This window comes from Aulonocara stuartgranti (genome assembly GCF_965226115.1).
Source record: "Aulonocara stuartgranti genome assembly, chromosome: 10".
Lineage (NCBI taxonomy): Eukaryota > Metazoa > Chordata > Actinopteri > Cichliformes > Cichlidae > Aulonocara > Aulonocara stuartgranti.
In genome coordinates this window covers 20298566-20315545 of record NC_138946.1, presented here as the reverse complement: position 1 = coordinate 20315545, position 16980 = coordinate 20298566, and the positions used below count along the sequence as shown (strand labels likewise).

Genomic DNA, 16980 nt, shown 5'->3' with positions numbered 1-16980 from the left:
ATCTTTAATAAAATGATCAGCGTTCTGCTCTACCAGGTGTAACAATTGAGTTTAACATCCAGGCATCCATAAAAATGGAATTTATGACATTTAACGGAGTTAGAAGTTAGCAGGGAGTTAGCTCGCTAGCTTCTATCTAAATACAATATAGCATGTCCTGACTGCGGGGTTTTGGAAACAAATTAAAGCGTACAGCTATGTTATCACTTCCAGCATAAATGAAGACAGGAAACTAAACAGCAGTGACGTTTGTAGGGTTACTGAAGTTGGGCTAGCTGGTATATAATGATGTGCTACGTGACCGCTAGCGACACAGCTATGTTAGTATAATATAAACAAGCTAATCAAAGGAGCTTGCAAAGAAAAGCGTCTGGACTTCTTTAAGTTACTTGAAGACGTTTCGCCTCTCATCCGAGAAGCTTCTTCAGTTCTAAGGTCAAATGGTGGAGAGTCCCAGATATAAACCTAGTGGGAGTATCCCCCCACAGAGGGACAAAAGGACCCCCTGATGATCCTCTAATCGCCTGAGCCAAGGTGTGAAACTGGGTGTGGGTCCCAATCAGCCAGAGTTTCGGGTGAGTTCATTGTGAAACCTGGCCCCACCCTATCATGCGAATTCCTGAGATCAGATGGCCCAGGATGTGAGTGGGCGTTAAGGCGTCTGGGAAGGGATCTCAAAACTGGATTATAGATGGCTTCTTTCACTCCTCTTTCAAACCATCTGTCCTCTCTGTCCAAAATGTGAACATTGGCATCCTCGAAAGAGTGTCCTTTGTGCCAATGTTCACATTTTGGACAGAGAGGACAGATGGTTTGAAAGAGGAGTGAAAGAAGCCATCTATGTCCACTGTGAGCGACCATCTTTGAACAGAGGCGGTGGTTTACGACACCAACTGTCTGCCATCTATAATCCAGTTTTGAGATCCCTTCCCAGACGCCTTAACGCCCACTCACATCCTGGGCCATCTGATCTCAGGAATTCGCATGATAGGGTGGGGCCAGGTTTCACAATGAACTCACCCGAAACTCTGGCTGATTGGGACCCACACCCAGTTTCACACCTTGGCTCAGGCGATTAGAGGATCATCAGGGGGTCCTTTTGTCCCTCTGTGGGGGGACACTCCCACTAGGTTTATATCTGGGACTCTCCACCATTTGACCTTAGAACTGAAGAAGCTTCTCGGATGAGAGGCGAAACGTCTTCAAGTAACTTAAAGAAGTCCAGACGCTTTTCTTTGCAAGCTCCTTTGACTACGATGACCTGGATGACTGAGAATCTTCACAGACATAAACAAGCTAACTTTTTTCCACTCTATAAAAGTTAACGTGAGGATTCTCGGTGGTCAGGAACAAATGTAATCGCATGGCAGGATGCTGTAAAAGAATCAAACTTCAGCCAGGAGAACAACTGAGATAATCCATCCACAATACGAGGTTAGTCATTCATGTAACAGCACCATGCAGGACAGACGAGCTCTACAGAGGGTTGTGCGGTCAGCTGAGCGCACCATCCGCTCCGAGCTCCCTGACCTGCACTCAATCTACAGCAGGCGGTGCTGGACCAAGGCCAGGAAGATCGTGAAGGACCTCAGCCATACCAACAACAGACTGTTCTCTCTGTTGAGGTCAGGAAAGCGATTCCGCTCCCTGAAGACCAACACAGAGAGACTGAGGAGGAGCTTCTTCCCGCAGGCGATACGGTCTCTCAATCACACCACCACACAGTACTGACCCACACATATGGTTCTTACACACACACTGGACTTTCTGGACATTGTTTTTGCACAACACTGGTCACTATATTCTTCATTTCCAGTTAATACTTGTACAGCTGCTGTTATTGTGTATATATTTATTTATATTTATATTTCTTCATACATTCTTATATAGTTCTATATTGTGTATTGTGTATTTTGTTGTACAGTTATTTTATTTTCAACTTTAATTTATATATTTTATCTTATTCTTCCCAGTTAAATTTACCCTTCATTCTAATTTGTGTTGTACAGTTATTTCATTTTTAACCTTAATTTATATTTTATTCCTTCCTAGTTAAATTTACCCTTTTTAATTTTTCATATTTATTTCCTATCTTATTCATAGCCTTTCCTTTTTTGTTTTCTTTAGGTCACGAGCAGTTGTCCAAGCATTTCACTACATATCGTACTGTGTATGACTGTGTACGTGACAAATAAAATTTGAATTTGAATTTGAATGTACTGCTGCATGGGCTGGGCTGTTACATCCTAAGGTTTTAAAAACTGAGCTTAAATAAATGATTAGTGGTAATAAAAGCCGAGGGAGGTCAACAGTGATCACTGACTGTTTTAGGAGCTTTTTGAGATTAAATAGAAGAAAATACATAACATTAAACATGTTAACAACACAAAAGCCATATTAAACGCAGACTACTTTAGGCCCGGAAGTAGGATTCGTCACGACAGCACTTAACAATCGGATAGAAGAAGAAAACCGTGCGTCGGTAAAATAGTTCCCTCTTCATTTCAAAACATAGAGCAAAGTCAGGTAAGAGCTACCAACAGTTTTTAATCACTTGCATCTATATGAGCACAGTATTTTTCCATTTTATTCTATTAGCCAGCATACTGCACAGAGTACTATCATTGGTGGCTAACCTAAATCCCAGCTTAGTGAGTAGAGACCGTATATAGACGCGTCATATTGAGCTTCCTGCTAGCTTAGCTTAGCACCTTAGCGTAGTTTGTTATGAGGTGTTTCGTTGCTGTGGATGGTTTTGTTTGCTTGCGCTACAACACTACCCCAAAACTATTTAATGAACAACGTGAATAAGTGAAAAGACGTATTCCGAGGGTTTGTGATCATGTGAAATACTTGAAGGTGGGAACAGAGGAGAATGGACGCCCTTGCACACATGCTTTCGGACCCTCTTGATCCAAAAGAAGAGAACGATGAGCAAATCACCGAGGAGTGCATGCTGGGGAACTGCAGAGTGAGCCTTCCAGAGGACCTCCTGGAGGACGTGAGTTGTTTGGCATTTAGTTGCGAAATTATCCTCTTTTCTGCTGTTTCACGGTTCATATTTTGCTTCACATATCTTCATATGTTGCTGTTCACTTCTTTTTACGACAGCCTGAAATTTTCTTCTCTGTGCTGAGTGAAAGCACTTGGCGTGAAGTACTGACAGATTCCCAGCGGCAGCACCTTCGTCAGTTTCTGCCGCAGTTTCCTGAGAACAATAGTGTGGAGCAGGACAGTACCATCAGTGACCTATTCAATAATAAAAATTTTAACTTTGGGAACCCCCTTCATCTTGCACAAAAACTATTCAGAGGTGCTTACCACTTTACTTTACTGCTGAGAAGAGTGAATGATGCTGAATTGATTTTTGAAGCAGTTACTCATCACATCTCTTGTTATCCCAACCCAGATGGTTACTTCAATCCTGAGGTGGTCAAGTACAGACAACTGTGTGCCAAGTCCCAGAGGAAACGACAGGTGCACTGCCTTCAGCAGTATTACCACAGGCTGCTGAAGCAGATCCTCGTCTCCAGAAAGGTATTTGTGTTTTTTTAAGTTTGTGGAAGATTGCGCACAGCCTCTTAGCTTCTGTCTGTGTCTGTGAGTTTTGATGTATTTCTTGTTGCAGGAGCTGCTGGACTTTGCAGTACAAAATGGTCTGGACTTTCCACATAAAAGAAGGTTACCAACCAAAACCCATGCAGAAATGCGGGAGGCAAGGGTGACAAGAAGATTGAGTCGCATAATGAAGGAGGTCAAAGCTGAGTGTGGGGACAGCAATGCTTCATCTGATGATGATGGTTTGTCTGGTCTTGGATGAGTGTTTCTAATGCTAATTACATTCTTTTGTAATCTATGAAGCACTTCATTGACAGCTAACATGAATATGAAAAATTGAGAGGAAACTTAAACATACAGATTGATTGATACATCAATTTGAATCATCACAAGACTGACCATACCAGTTCCTTTGGATGCCTTCCAGATATATCACCATGGACTCCGGCACCTCAGTCACCCTCTTCTCCAACACCCACGGTCTCAGTCAGAGTACTACCAAGCCTCTCCACTCAAGACATGAAGAGTACTGGTACGTGATTTGTCGTGTACCCTGAATAATGTTACTGTGTTGTTTAAGCACAGGAAGTGTGTTTTTTTTTTTTGGTTTTTTTTTTTTTTTTTTTTTTTTTTTTTATACATAATTTGTTATCATTGTTATTATTATGATTATCATAACAGAAAAAATAGAACTTGGTGAGCAGGATTTGAAAGTCATGCTGCAGAATCATCGTGAGAAGAGGAAGCGACAACCGGTAAGTTGCAAGAGACGGAGACAAAACGCATGATTCTCATAAGGTTTGTTCACTATATCTTTAATGACTTTTTTTTTAATTTTATTTATTTATTTTTTTTTATTCCTAGGACCATCCAGACTTGATAACCTCTGATATCCACCTTGGAGACATACTTTCAAGAGCAAACATGGGTCGTAAAGGGACTATGCGTGAGTAAATGTGTTTAAAATATCCACTTTTTAAATGTTTTAATGAAACATTAAAAAATTGATGACCGTTTTTGTTAGAAATCTACAAAGAGAACTCCAGAATTTTAAAAAAGCAACAAATAGGGGGTTAAAATTATATCGGAATAGAAGGCCTTAAATACTCATATACAGTCCACCTCAGCTTTCACAGCTTATGTCACAATGAAACACATGAGTTGTACCTCGAGCTTCAAGAAAGACTTATGTAATAGTGAACGTCTGGGGAGGTATACAAAAAAAGTAATGAAAACCTTTATGTCATCCATCTTTCTTAAAAGGGAGCGCATTGGTATGTGGAAACTTTGATACAGAATGTCAGTACTTTCAGATTACACTGTGACACTGATAATATTGTTTGTCTTTGTTTATTTCAATTGTCACAGCACTCTTCGATCTGTCTTTGCCTAAGAAGAAGATCAGAGATGAGAGAAGGAAGAAGAAAATGAGGACGATAAAAGTTGAATCTGAGGACACCTGTGACACTCTTGCACCTCCAGACACCCCATCAGCTCCACCAGCAAACATAATCAACTCCCTGCCAGATGCACCGTCTACCCCGCTAACCAACATTAAGGAGGAGTGAGTCTAGCAAATTGCTGGTGTCAAAATGTAACTGTATAGTCTGGCTAGATGATGGATCCTCTTCTTCTACTTATCAGTATTATTATTATTATTATTATTGCAGAGTTGTGGAGGAGTATCTAAGCAGTCCCGTTCCAGTTGAGGAAATAGTCGCCAGTTTTTTCAGTTTGCTGGAAAACATCTTGAGGACAGAAGGTCCTGCCAGTACTTCAGTGGTAAGCGCTAATTTCGGCCTGCATACATGTTTTAAATTTTGTAACATCCCTGTAGAGAATTTAACACCATTAATTTAATCCCTCAGTTGGAGGAGAAAGTTCAAATATGGCAGTCATCTCCAGCAAGTTCCATTAATGCATGGTTTTCTTCAGCCTCGTGCTGGTCTGACTTGGTTGTTCAAGCCCTGCAGTTTCTTGCAGGAGAGACTAAAGGTGAGTAGCAATGGTCACTCACACTAAAACAGTATTTTTTTTTTACCCCGTGTTGGAGTGGGAAGAAATATCCAAGTATTTACCTCTGCACTCTTCTGTTTGTAAATCAGATGGCATGATGGCACTTCCCAGTGGCTTTTCTCCATTTGTGGAATTTTCTGATGAATGTCAACAGTGGAGGTGGATCGGTAAGCACATTCAAACGCAGCAATACCTGGCCTGAAGTAGTGCTTGTTGTTGGTGGTCGTCAAAGGAGATTAACATTCACAATTTCTTTTAGGTCCCACTCAGGATACAGAGAAGGATTTGAGTGCACTGTGTCAGTTGTGGTTAGACTCCAAAGATTTCATTGTCAAGGTAAAAAAAAAAAATATTACTACAAAAAATGCCGTGTGACTTGTACACTTGTGACATTGTACAGCTTGTACAATGCTGTACGTTAGTTGTGTTTTATCAGTTTTATCTCTGACAATATTTAAAAAGGCTTTTTATCTTCAACAGACAGAAAATGAAGAAACATTAGACATGACCTCTCCCACACCGAGACTGTAAGCTTCAGCAATTTATGATTTTTATTGCTAATTTCATGTTTTCTGCTTGTTTCTTGAATTATTGTGACATTAAAGTTATTCTTAAGAAGTGTAATACACGTATATGTAAGCTCCTAATTTTTTTTTTTTTCCCCCTCTTCACACAGTTCAACTGATTATGTCGTGCGTCCCAGCACTGGAGATGAGAGACAAGTGTTTCAAGTCCAGGTTTGCTTTTGTGCTGCAACGTTTAAAGTGATCTGCACATCTGGCCTGACATACCCTCTCTGAAGTCCACATACTTTTTTTTCTTTTTAATTATTAGGAGCAGCAACGGTACAACCAGCCACATAAGGCTTTCACGTTTAGGATGCATGGCTTTGAATCTGTGGTGGGTCCAGTTAAAGGAGTGTTCGATAAGGAGATGTCACTAAACAAAGCCAGGGAGCACACGCTGCTGCGCTCAGACCGACCACCATACGTCACCATTCTTTCTCTGGGTTAGAGCTTCTGTTTTACGTGGATTCCATTGATGTGGGGACTCACTGCTTTAGCAGCAAAGCCATTCGTATGACTTTTGCCTCTTTTCTTTTTTTCTAGTACGGGATGCAGCAGCCAGATTACCCAATGGGGAGGGAACGAGAGCAGAGATCTGTGAACTGCTGAAAGACTCACAGTTTCTTGCTCCAGATGTCACAAGTGCACAGGCATGAAAGAGTTTTCCCTTCTTTTTTTCCTCTTCATTAAGTTTTTTCTCTGTGTCCCTTATCATTTTTCATAATTACAGATGACTTCTTTGTTGTGTTTGATTATGAATTGACCACTTTTCAGAGACAGACACTGGCTTTAAGCTTTAGCCTTTTAGTGACATTTTCCGTGAGTAAGGAGCTTTGCTTTCCATTTAGGTGAATACAGTTGTCAGCGGGGCTCTGGATAGACTTCACTATGAGAAAGACCCCTGTGTCAAGTATGACATCGGCCGCAAACTGTGGATTTACCTGCACCGCAATCGCAGCCAGGAAGAGTTTGGTAAGCCACAAAGCTTATTTCAAAATATTTCTGGTTTATGGAGCTGCCTTAAAGAACAGTGTCTTGTTTTTACTCAACATCAGGATACAGTACTCTGCTCTGTATGAAGGACATTATCAGAAGACATTAGGAGCCTACTAAAATCTGACCCTTTCTTGCACAATATCTTACTTGTTTGGTTTGCTGGCTCTTGGCCCTGTCCACGTCTCCATGAGGTGTTACAGATTAACTCTAATTATCGCTTTTATTGCACTTGTTGTCCTCAACTCAACTAACATTAACTGGTTTATTTCCTGCTTGATTCTGCTCCTGTTGTGTGCGTGAGTCATGGCACATTTAACATTAGCATCAAGCAAAATGAACTACCTTTATCATCTCTTTCCATGTGAAGAAAAGACATTTCATTTGTAAAAGCCTCTTTAGCTCTGTTAGATACAGAAAATGACTTAATCACTGAGCAGTGGAGGGAAAAAAACTTATTCTTTGGTTTATTTGTCCTATCCAGAGAGGATCCACCAGGCTCAAGCTGCAGCTGCAAAAGCAAGAAAAGCTCTACAGCAAAAACCGAAACCAGCAGCTAAACCTGTAAGTCCACAGGAAAAAAAACAAACACCCAACAGCATTTACTGGGGGAAATAACCATTTACCAATTATTGTTTTGATTAATCTTTGTTTTTATGGTTTAGAAGTCTGGAAGCAAAGATGGAGGCAACAAAACTGGATTTTTGGAAGCAGGACAGGATATAGGTTCTAATCCCATGTCACCAATCCCGACGACACCCACTCCGAACACACCTGGAACCCCCAAATCACCCTTACCCTCCACAGTCACCACACCAACAAAAACCAGAGTCCCAGATACAATCAAAACCAGCCCAGGGTCAGTGTGCCATATTTTTTTTTTTTCTTTCTTATTTATATTGTCTAGAACATACGTTTTGATTCATTTGTGCAATTTCAAATCAACTCTTGTCTGTTGCTTCTGCTCCCTCTTGTACGCCTAGTGTTCTTCTTGTGTCCCCTCCATCGTTGCCCCAGCTGGGAACTATTTTGCCCACAAGTCAGGCTTGTCCACCAGCTTCACAGCCAGTTACATCCCACGCAGCTCGTATAGTGAGTCACCTGACGGCAGGTTCTCTTCCACAAGTACGAGTCGTTCCTGCTCAGCCTGGCCTGGGGTCATCGGCAGGAAGTCAGCAAGCCACACTGGTACATCAGACCCCTCACCAGATCCGGATGCCAGTGTCAGTGTCTGCTAAAGGAATTTCACAGGTACCAAAAACAACTAGTAATTTTTAAAAGATGGATGGATGGTTGTTGGAAATGTACAATTAATTCTGTCTGTGTTTGTTGTGTATGTCAACAGGCTGTGGTGTCTGTGCCTTTAAGAAGTCAACCTGCTAGCAGTCCAGTCCAGGTTCCAACTACATTGTCTGTGTCAGCTGTAACTGTGGCCAAACCTCAATCTGGATCACCTGGTAGCCCAGCTACCAACCCTGCTTCTCCAGCTGTGCTGCAAGGAGTCACCAGCCCAAACATCAAACAGGTTGAGCATTTTCTTTTAACTGTATATATTTGGGTATCTACTATCTGAAGGGCCCTTTAATAAAGACGACTACAGTGCAACAGTGGTGCATAGTTATTAACCGTATAGTAGAGATGTTCCCTTAAATGTCAGATGCTTACAGATATACACATGAATAAACAAATTTGACTCCTTACAATCTCAGCGCAACAACTATAGTTGAAATGTAGTTTAACTGAGTAGTATACAGGAAGAGGATGGTGACAGGAAAAAAATCCTTGAAGGCCGTTTACCATTTAATGATCCCATGATTTATTATTTGTATAATTATCATTATAATAATTATTATTTGCAGGTGTCTATCACAGGACAACTGGGAGTAAAGTCTCCAGGAGCAGGAATTCCTATCACAGCTACAAACCTTCGCATCCAAGGCAAAGATGTCCTACGCCTCCCACCATCGTCCATAACCACAGATGCTAAAGGCCAAACAGTGCTGCGGATCACCCCAGACATGATGGCAACACTTGCCAAATCCCCAGTTACGACCGTCAAGCTCACTTCTGACTTTCTGGGCTCTGCCTCCACAGGCGGCAAGAGCATATCAGCCACTCTTCACGTGACACCACCCCATCCTTCACCTTCTTCGGTGTCCAGTGCTGCATCCTGTACTGGGGAAGTACAGACCACTAAAGCAGGACACGTTGCCTCGACCTTGTTAAAGGCTGCAGGAGACACGACCATTCGTTTGATGCCCACGTTGGCCGTCACTGTGGCCGACCAAAAATCTAGGACCTTCTCCACTGTGACTTCCCCAGACAAGACCGGCGCCACAATTCGGATAATGCCGGGCCTGGGTGTAATTCCACAGAAACCAGGTCAGACCATCACAATGACCACCACCACTGGCAGTAAACCTCTCACAGCAAGTACATGTGCTAACGTAGTGACCATGCCTGCCAGTGTTGTGGCCGGTGCTAAAGGGATCACAGTGGCTTCTGGAGCTTCGGGGTCACCTCTGACGCTAGGAACAGCTACAGCTACTGTGCGACAGGTCCCTACTACAGTTGTCACCACACAAACGGTTAGAGAAATATTCAGTGTTATTCATCACTATAACACACTGTTGAATCCAACAATGTTATCTAATGCATGTCTTAAGAAGGGTTTAAGTGTGAGAGTTAACCAAACAGCTTACAGTTACTGAAAAGATTATCCCAACTATGTGTAACTATCTGTTAAAACTAGAGATAGTTAATGTTTTAACGGGTTGGTAATTTATTGATTTACATGGTTTCCTCAAATGAAAACCAGGAACTGATAAGCAAGGAATGCATCCACCTGTTCCTCGCTTTCTCCAAACATACAGTCAGCTTGCATTCAGCAAGTCATTTCACTGCAGACTTTTGTTTTTCTTTAGTGATCTATAATAGGATATTCTCAATAATGGGAATTTTGAATTTTACCTTATTTAAATGATTGCTTTAAGTGTACTGTAAAACCATCAATAACAGGCCCAAACCATTCTGTTCTTTGAACACTGTAGGGGAAGTTACCCGCACGGATCACAGTCCCCCTGTCTGTCCTCAATCAGCCACTGAAGAGCAAGAGTGTTGTAACGACACCCATTGTGAAAGGAAGCCTGAACACAAAGTAAGGCTGCACAGATTTAGACTTTTCGCTTTCATTTTATTGTGAAGGTTAATGCTCTAAGATATAATTTTATTTCAGCAATTTGTGTGTTTTCTTGACATTATAACAGTAGAAGTCCACATTTTTGCAGTTGATCTATATTTATACATTTCTCTCTCCTGTGTGAGCAGTATTAGCAGCCTGGGCAGAAACATCATTCTCACCACCATGCCTGCTGGCACGAAGCTGATTGCAGGAAACAAACCTGTCAGTTTTGTCACAGCGCAACAGTTCCAACAGCTTCAGCAGCAAGGACAGGCCACACAGGTTTTTGTAGATGCTTTTCATTTTTAGCACATATAGTGCTTTCATTTTATAGTTTCTGTTCAGATCAAACAAATACAGAGAATTATCTACCATCTTATACTCTTCAGGTTCGGATCCAGACAGTTCCAGCGCAGCAGGTTCAGCACATGGCTGCAGGCTCCCCAAAATCTGTTTCAACAGTCGTAGTCACAACAGCACCTTCACCAAAATGTACGCCTGATACTCCACCGGCTCCACAACAGTGATCTCATCCTGTCAGCCTACAATGACTCATAGATCAAGGATGCTATATATGTACCAGGATTGTTTGTTTTTGTCCAATATTTATCAGAGTTTTAGTTCAGTTTGCAAGTTAAAAAACATAAAAGCCAGAAACCTAATTCTTCCCTGAAAACCCTGCTGCCTTTCTTTTCTTTTTCTCCAAGTATTACATGAAAATTCTGGTCATTTATTAACAAAATGTTACCTCCTGAATTTGTTTCTCCACATTGTTATAAACAAAATATATCATAAGAAAATTCAGCCTGTTTATAATCTTTCCGTAGAAATTCTAGGTGCAAGTTTGTGGGAAAACTGAAAAGTCTACATGGTCTCTTGATAACCTCAAACAACAACTTGTCCGATTGTATTAAAGTACTAATTCAGTTTAATATAAGCAAGTTGTGATTTGTTAATAAAATATTTCAATATGTTGCATTTTTTGTAAAAGCAGGCGATACACAATATGAATTGTCCTTTTTAATATTTACAAACATGATAATAGTTAATTCACATGGATTTCAATCTTATTTTCTTTAGACATTTTTTTTTTAAAATCAAGATTTGAAAAATGAAATCAAAGAGCCATAAACATGCCTTCATTCTTCATCTGACTCTTGAAGCAAAGCTTTTTGAGAGGTCAATTCAGAGGATGTGTTACGCATTCCGATCTCTATGTCTCGTCCCCTTGCCGAGAATTGCACCACAGTCCTGTTGGAACAAACACAAGTGTACATGAAGATTATACAACTAACACTGTTATTGTTGCCTCCTGAAAGCTAATGAATTGTTAATGATAATTATTACCGAAGGACATTAAAATCTAATCAAAAGTTCCAAATGGAGATGAGGTTTAAACGGTATCAGTGCCTCTTAAGCCTAAACCTTTTTCTACCAACAATCGCAAGAGGGTCCATAGATGCAAGACATCACAGCAGTCAGTGTAAAATGTTACCCACCAATAACAGATAAAGAAGACAAGTAATGCAGATTAATACAGGTTACAAGTTACTTGTATTTATCCATCTCCTTAAGGGTTAACTACTAAAATAAGCTGCCACTAGCTGTTGGGTATTTATGAGAAATGTTGAATGTAAACAAAAACATGTTGCCTATATACACATCACCTCAAAAAGCAGGTTTGGATGTCAGAATTCAAAAAAGGTGGCTTTCACCAAGCTTACAAAATGTTCAGGAAGTGATTTATCATGAAGTTTACTTGTCCTTGAAACCGTCCCTGAAAACCTTTGCTTCAGCTATTCTGAAATGTCAAGTGAATAGTGATATCCCATTGAGGCACATTATGCTCTAATGAAAAGCCATTTCAGAGCAAAATATGCAGGCTAAACCCTGATCAAGTTGCATTTTACAGGGAATAATAACCCGAGTACATGTATCATAAATGCAGGTGCACATGTTGTTCTGCCATGTTGTGACAAGATTTTAATTGTACCTGTTTTGCTGAATCCCACTTGTTCTGTTTTCTAACCAAGTCTGTTCAAACTCGGTTATTACACTGATCTGGTTGTAAAATGTGTGCATGTAAAGGATGAGATACTTACAACCAAACTACAACTGCAGTGGAAGTGACTAAAAGCAGGGCCACAGCTAAATGCCAGCAGAAGCACATTGTGACGAACATGACGTTGGCGTGCTCGGTCAAGATCCATTCCACTCCACTTGGTGGGTAAAGTACGAATCCAATCTGAAATGACAAATGTGTGATGAAGAAGCCAACTACCTATTATCATTATAAGCAAATGAATAAAAAAATGTAAGTTGACAAAAAGTTTGCACAAAGAGCAAGATCTAAGGACAGTCCACACAGATGGCACCGAACTGGCCCTGATGTGTGCAGAAATTAATGAAATCTACTGCTTGTCTAGAAAATGTGATTAAACTATACAAGTAAATATTTTAAAAAGTGGTGTTGGTCCTCTAAGTGGTCTTTGTTTTAGTATTCAAGTGCCACGGCGATGCAGTGTTTAGCACAACGAGAAGGTTCCTGGTTTAATCCTCCTGGGGCATTTCTGTGTATAGCAGGCGATCGTGGCTCAAGAGTTGGGAGTTCGCCTTGTAATCGGAAGGTTGCTGGTTCGAGCCCCGGCTTGGACAGTCTCGGTCGTTGTGTCCTTGGGCAAGACACTTTACCCGTTGCCTACTGGTGGTGGTCAGAGGGCCCGGTGGCGCCAGTGTTCGGCAGCCTCGCCTCTGTCAGTGCGCCCCAGGGTGGCTGTGGCTACAACGTAGCTTGCCATCACCAGTGTGTGAATGGGTGGATGACTGAATATGTAAAGCGCTTTGGGGTCCCTAGGGACTGGTAAAGCGCTATATAAATACAGGCCATTTACCATTCAGGCCATATATAGTTTGCTTGGTCTCCATGCAGTCCAAAGACGTGCTTGTTAGGTTATTTGGTGATTGTAATTTGCCTGTCAGTGTTTGTGGTTGACTGTCTCTATGTGATGGACTGGCAGCCTGTATAGGGTGTATCCTGTCTCTCATCCTGTGTCAGATGGCTGAACTGGACGGGTGGATAGATGTTGCTGGGTGTATAAACGAGGTGTTCTGCATCAGGATCTCATTTGGCTAATCACCTGGTAGAACCACGAACCCTGTAGGATGAACATGCATGACCCGAACAGCTCTAAAATAATGTTGTCTCTTATGAACATCTCCAGCATGATGCTGGCTGAGCCTCCAAACACCGCCACCAGGAGCAAGGTGTGGATGTGGGCGTCCAGAAGAGGTCGACTGTGCACATGGTAGTAAAACAGAAACCCTGCGTGAAATAGAGTCAAACACAAAATGTAGCTCAAATACACGTTAGCCACCAGGAATTATGGTGAAAAATATTGTGCAACTAAAACCTGGCTTTCTTACAGCTTACCTTCAACAAAAAGAGCTAACGAGAGACCAAAGCGGCCCACTCCTCTTGGCACCAGTTGGAATTTTGTACTTAAAATCAGAGCTATTCCAGAAATCCCAAAGAACAGATACATTGTGCTGTGCTGCCAGTTCATCAACTTAATCCACCCGCCGTCGTTGTAGAGATGAGCATGTGGCCCGTCCACCACAAACTGCTCAACCATAATACCTGTGACAGGACAGCATCAGCGAAATTAGAACAGGTGGACGCACACAACTGATGAATATATATTTACAGGAAAACTGACCAATAAAAGCAGCAAATATCTGGAACCCTCCTTCAATGTAGTCCAGTCTTTTAAAGATTGGCGGCAAAGTCTGTCGTCCTTTAGGCTGGTTTGTCCTCCAGTAGTGTTGAAGAACATATTTCACTGTTAGCCAGAAGCCATAGAGCAGGAAAAAAGAGCCAGGAATAGCGTGTCCTCCAAAGTTGGCCATTATCAGGCCTGAAAAAAGAAGAAATGCGCCTTAGTCATGTCATACATTGCTATACAAGTGTATTTGCCCCCTTCTTGGCTCAAGAGTTGGGAGTTCGCCTTGTAATCGGAAGGTTGCCCGTTCGAGCCCCGGCTCGGATAGTCTCGGTCGTTGTGTCCTTGGGCAAGACACTTCACTCGTTGCCTACTGGTGGTGGTCAGAGTGCCCGGTGGCGCCTCGCCTCTGTCAGTGCGCCCCAGGGTGGCTGTGGCTACAATGTAGCTTGCCATCACCAGTGTGTGAATGGGTGGATGACTGAACGTGTAAAGCGCTTTGGGGTCCTTAGGGACTAGTAAAGCGCTATACAAATACAGGCCATTTACCATTCTTGATTTATTCATTTTTGCATATTCATCACACATGTTTCATATCAAACTAATTCTAATAGTAGACAAAGACAATTCAGGTTTTACATGATGATTTAATTTATTAAGGGGGAAAAATAAGTTTACTTACCTGGACCTGTGTAAAAAGTAAATGCCCCTTAAACTTGATAACCGGTTGGATCAAAGTTAGGAGCAATTTGTTTTTGGATCACGGTCACTGAGTCTTTCACGTCACTGTGAGGAATTTTGGTCCACTCTTCTTTGCAGAATTGTTTTATTTCAGACACATTTGGGTGGGTTTCAAACACAAACAGTGCATCCCAAAGCATCTCAATCTGATTTAAGCCCAGATTTTGACTAGGCCACTGCAAAACCTTCATTCTGTTTTTTTACTTTGGAGCCATAGACAGGTGGACTCGTGTTTCAGATCATTGTCATGCTTAAGTACACTTAAGCTTCAGGGCCTGACCTTCTGGTAGAGAACCGAATTCATGGTTACATCAAGTCTTCCAGGTCTTGAAGCAGCAAATCAGCCCCAGACCGTCGCAATACCACCACCACGTTTTTTTTTCTGTTCTTTTTAGGAATGCTGTGTTGATTTTACGCCAGATGTGAAGGGACTCAAACGTTCCAAAAAGTCAGTCCACACAGTAATTTCCCAAAAGCCTTGGAGATCATAAAGATGTTTCTTGGCAAATTTGAGACAAGCCTTTGTGTTCGTTTTGCTCAGCAGTGGATTTTTCCCCTCCTAAGGATGTCTCTTTCTTATTGCCGAATCATGAACTCTGACCTTAACTGAGGCAGGTGAGGCCTGCAGTTCTTTCCATGTTGTTCTTGCTCTTTTTGTGACCTCCTGGATGACTCATGAATGCACTCTTGGAGTAATTTTGGTAACACTGCTGGGAAGGTTAACCACTGTTTCAAGTTTACTCTATTTGTATATAATGGCTTTGACTGTGGTTCACTGGAATCCCAAAGCCTCAGAAATGACTTTCCAGACTGATGGATATCAATGACTCAGCTGTCTCTTTAGATTGCGTTGTTGTTTTTTGAGATCTTTTAACCTGCTTCACTTTGTCAGATAGGATCTACTTGAGCGGTTTCTTGATCTAACATGTCTCACAGGCCTGGGTGTGGCTAAAGAAATTGAAGTCAATAAATGTTGTAATTAAGACAATTCAGGATTTCACAAGGGGAGCAATTCCTCACACACACAGGGCCAGGTTGGGCTGCTTAGTTCCCCCCTTTCAATGAATGAAATCATCATTTTGTATTCACTCCAGTTATCTTTGACTAATATTAAAATTAGTTTGATGATCTAAAAAAAATAAGTGTGACAAATATCCAATATATTAATACACCAGGATGAGTGCAAATATAGTATATACTAAATGCAGCGTTGAAAGTTCAAAGGTATTAGCTTTGAGGTTAAAGTGCAGGCTCTTAGTTCCGCTTTATTGAGATGATAAGAACCTGGCATTTAAGGGAACGAAATCCAAATAGATAGCAACGTTCACAAAGGGCTTTTTCAAAGCAGCTGGCATTACGTAAAAACAAATACAGTGCTGGAAACTGCTGTCAATAGGGGGAAAGCAGCGATTAATTTATAACATATCCTGTCTGATTAGGGCGGAGCCTGCTGAGCGTGTTCTTTGGTCCGGATGACATTTGTTTTGCAAAACTGAAATTCAAATGAAAGAGGGTTTTTTGACAGAAAACGTGCTGCCTTTCAAATCAGAAAAAACAAACAGTATTAAAAGTTTAACAAGTAATACTTTAACGACTAACTGAAGTCACTAAGAAAATGGGAAAGCGCAATTATATTGTTTTAACTTAAATTCTGCCGCTGACTCATTAAAGTGAAATCTAAAATCAGACGCAGTGAACATGTAACACGGGCTTTTTTCCACTGCTCAAAAGGAAGTCGGTGGTTTATAACAGACCTTAAAACTTCTTCCCCCTGCTTTTAATGTTAGTATTGGAGACACGGGTGTGTTTAAAATCCGCGTGTTCGGTTAGTCAGACAAGTTTTTCCTGATCAGCCCTGCCTGGCGTGATGTTACTGAACACTTTTCACACATTGTCCAACATTTCCAACACTGTCGACGTGTATGGAGGCAGATAGCTGATTTCACCGTCTCAGAGCTAAGTCCAAATAATGTTTCGACACAATAAATACGCGTTTATCTAAAGTCCAGTTAGCCTGTGGCACATCAGCATCTGTACCGAGGTAAATCTTCAACTGAGTACATGCTTGATAAAATCAACATACCTTAATCTCTGCGGCTAATCCCCAAATGCAACAAATTAATGTCGGCAAACCGCCTTGAATGACAGCTCCCTGCTGTTTGGAGACCTGTGCACACCTGCTCCCTGCACCTCTAACCTGCACTGA

At 41.5% G+C, this 16980-nt stretch overlaps 2 protein-coding genes across 4 annotated transcripts; one reads left to right on the top strand and one right to left on the bottom strand.

Annotated features, from left to right (window-relative positions):
- Positions 1–1370: 1370 nt before the first annotated feature.
- On the top strand, positions 1371–11114 carry nfrkb (nuclear factor related to kappaB binding protein). 3 transcript variants are annotated; one of them, XM_082550008.1, is made up of 26 exons: positions 1371–1700; positions 2860–3001; positions 3112–3313; positions 3410–3537; positions 3629–3800; positions 3986–4090; positions 4240–4313; positions 4423–4504; positions 4927–5122; positions 5229–5340; positions 5427–5553; positions 5664–5741; positions 5834–5910; positions 6055–6101; positions 6251–6311; positions 6409–6583; positions 6684–6790; positions 6989–7112; positions 7618–7697; positions 7802–7992; positions 8117–8384; positions 8479–8658; positions 8993–9721; positions 10184–10290; positions 10461–10596; positions 10704–11114. In XM_082550008.1, exons 1-26 carry the CDS (start codon positions 1459–1461, stop codon positions 10839–10841), a joined length of 4080 nt encoding a protein of 1359 aa, XP_082406134.1. In that variant the 5' UTR covers positions 1371–1458; the 3' UTR covers positions 10842–11114. The 3 variants fall into 3 exon arrangements, with proteins under 3 accessions (XP_082406134.1, XP_082406133.1, XP_082406135.1); XM_082550007.1 differs by having other exon boundaries at positions 7799–7992; XM_082550009.1 differs by lacking the exon at positions 1371–1700 and adding an exon at positions 2227–2526 and having other exon boundaries at positions 7799–7992.
- Positions 11115–11312: 198 nt separating this feature from the next.
- On the bottom strand, positions 11313–16977 carry tmem45b (transmembrane protein 45B). The gene is made up of 6 exons (XM_082550042.1): positions 16858–16977; positions 14031–14228; positions 13745–13951; positions 13452–13636; positions 12417–12559; positions 11313–11565 (listed from the first exon to the last, which is right to left on the bottom strand). Exons 2-6 carry the CDS (start codon positions 14218–14220, stop codon positions 11454–11456), a joined length of 837 nt encoding a protein of 278 aa, XP_082406168.1. The 5' UTR covers positions 14221–14228; positions 16858–16977; the 3' UTR covers positions 11313–11453.
- Positions 16978–16980: the final 3 nt, after the last annotated feature.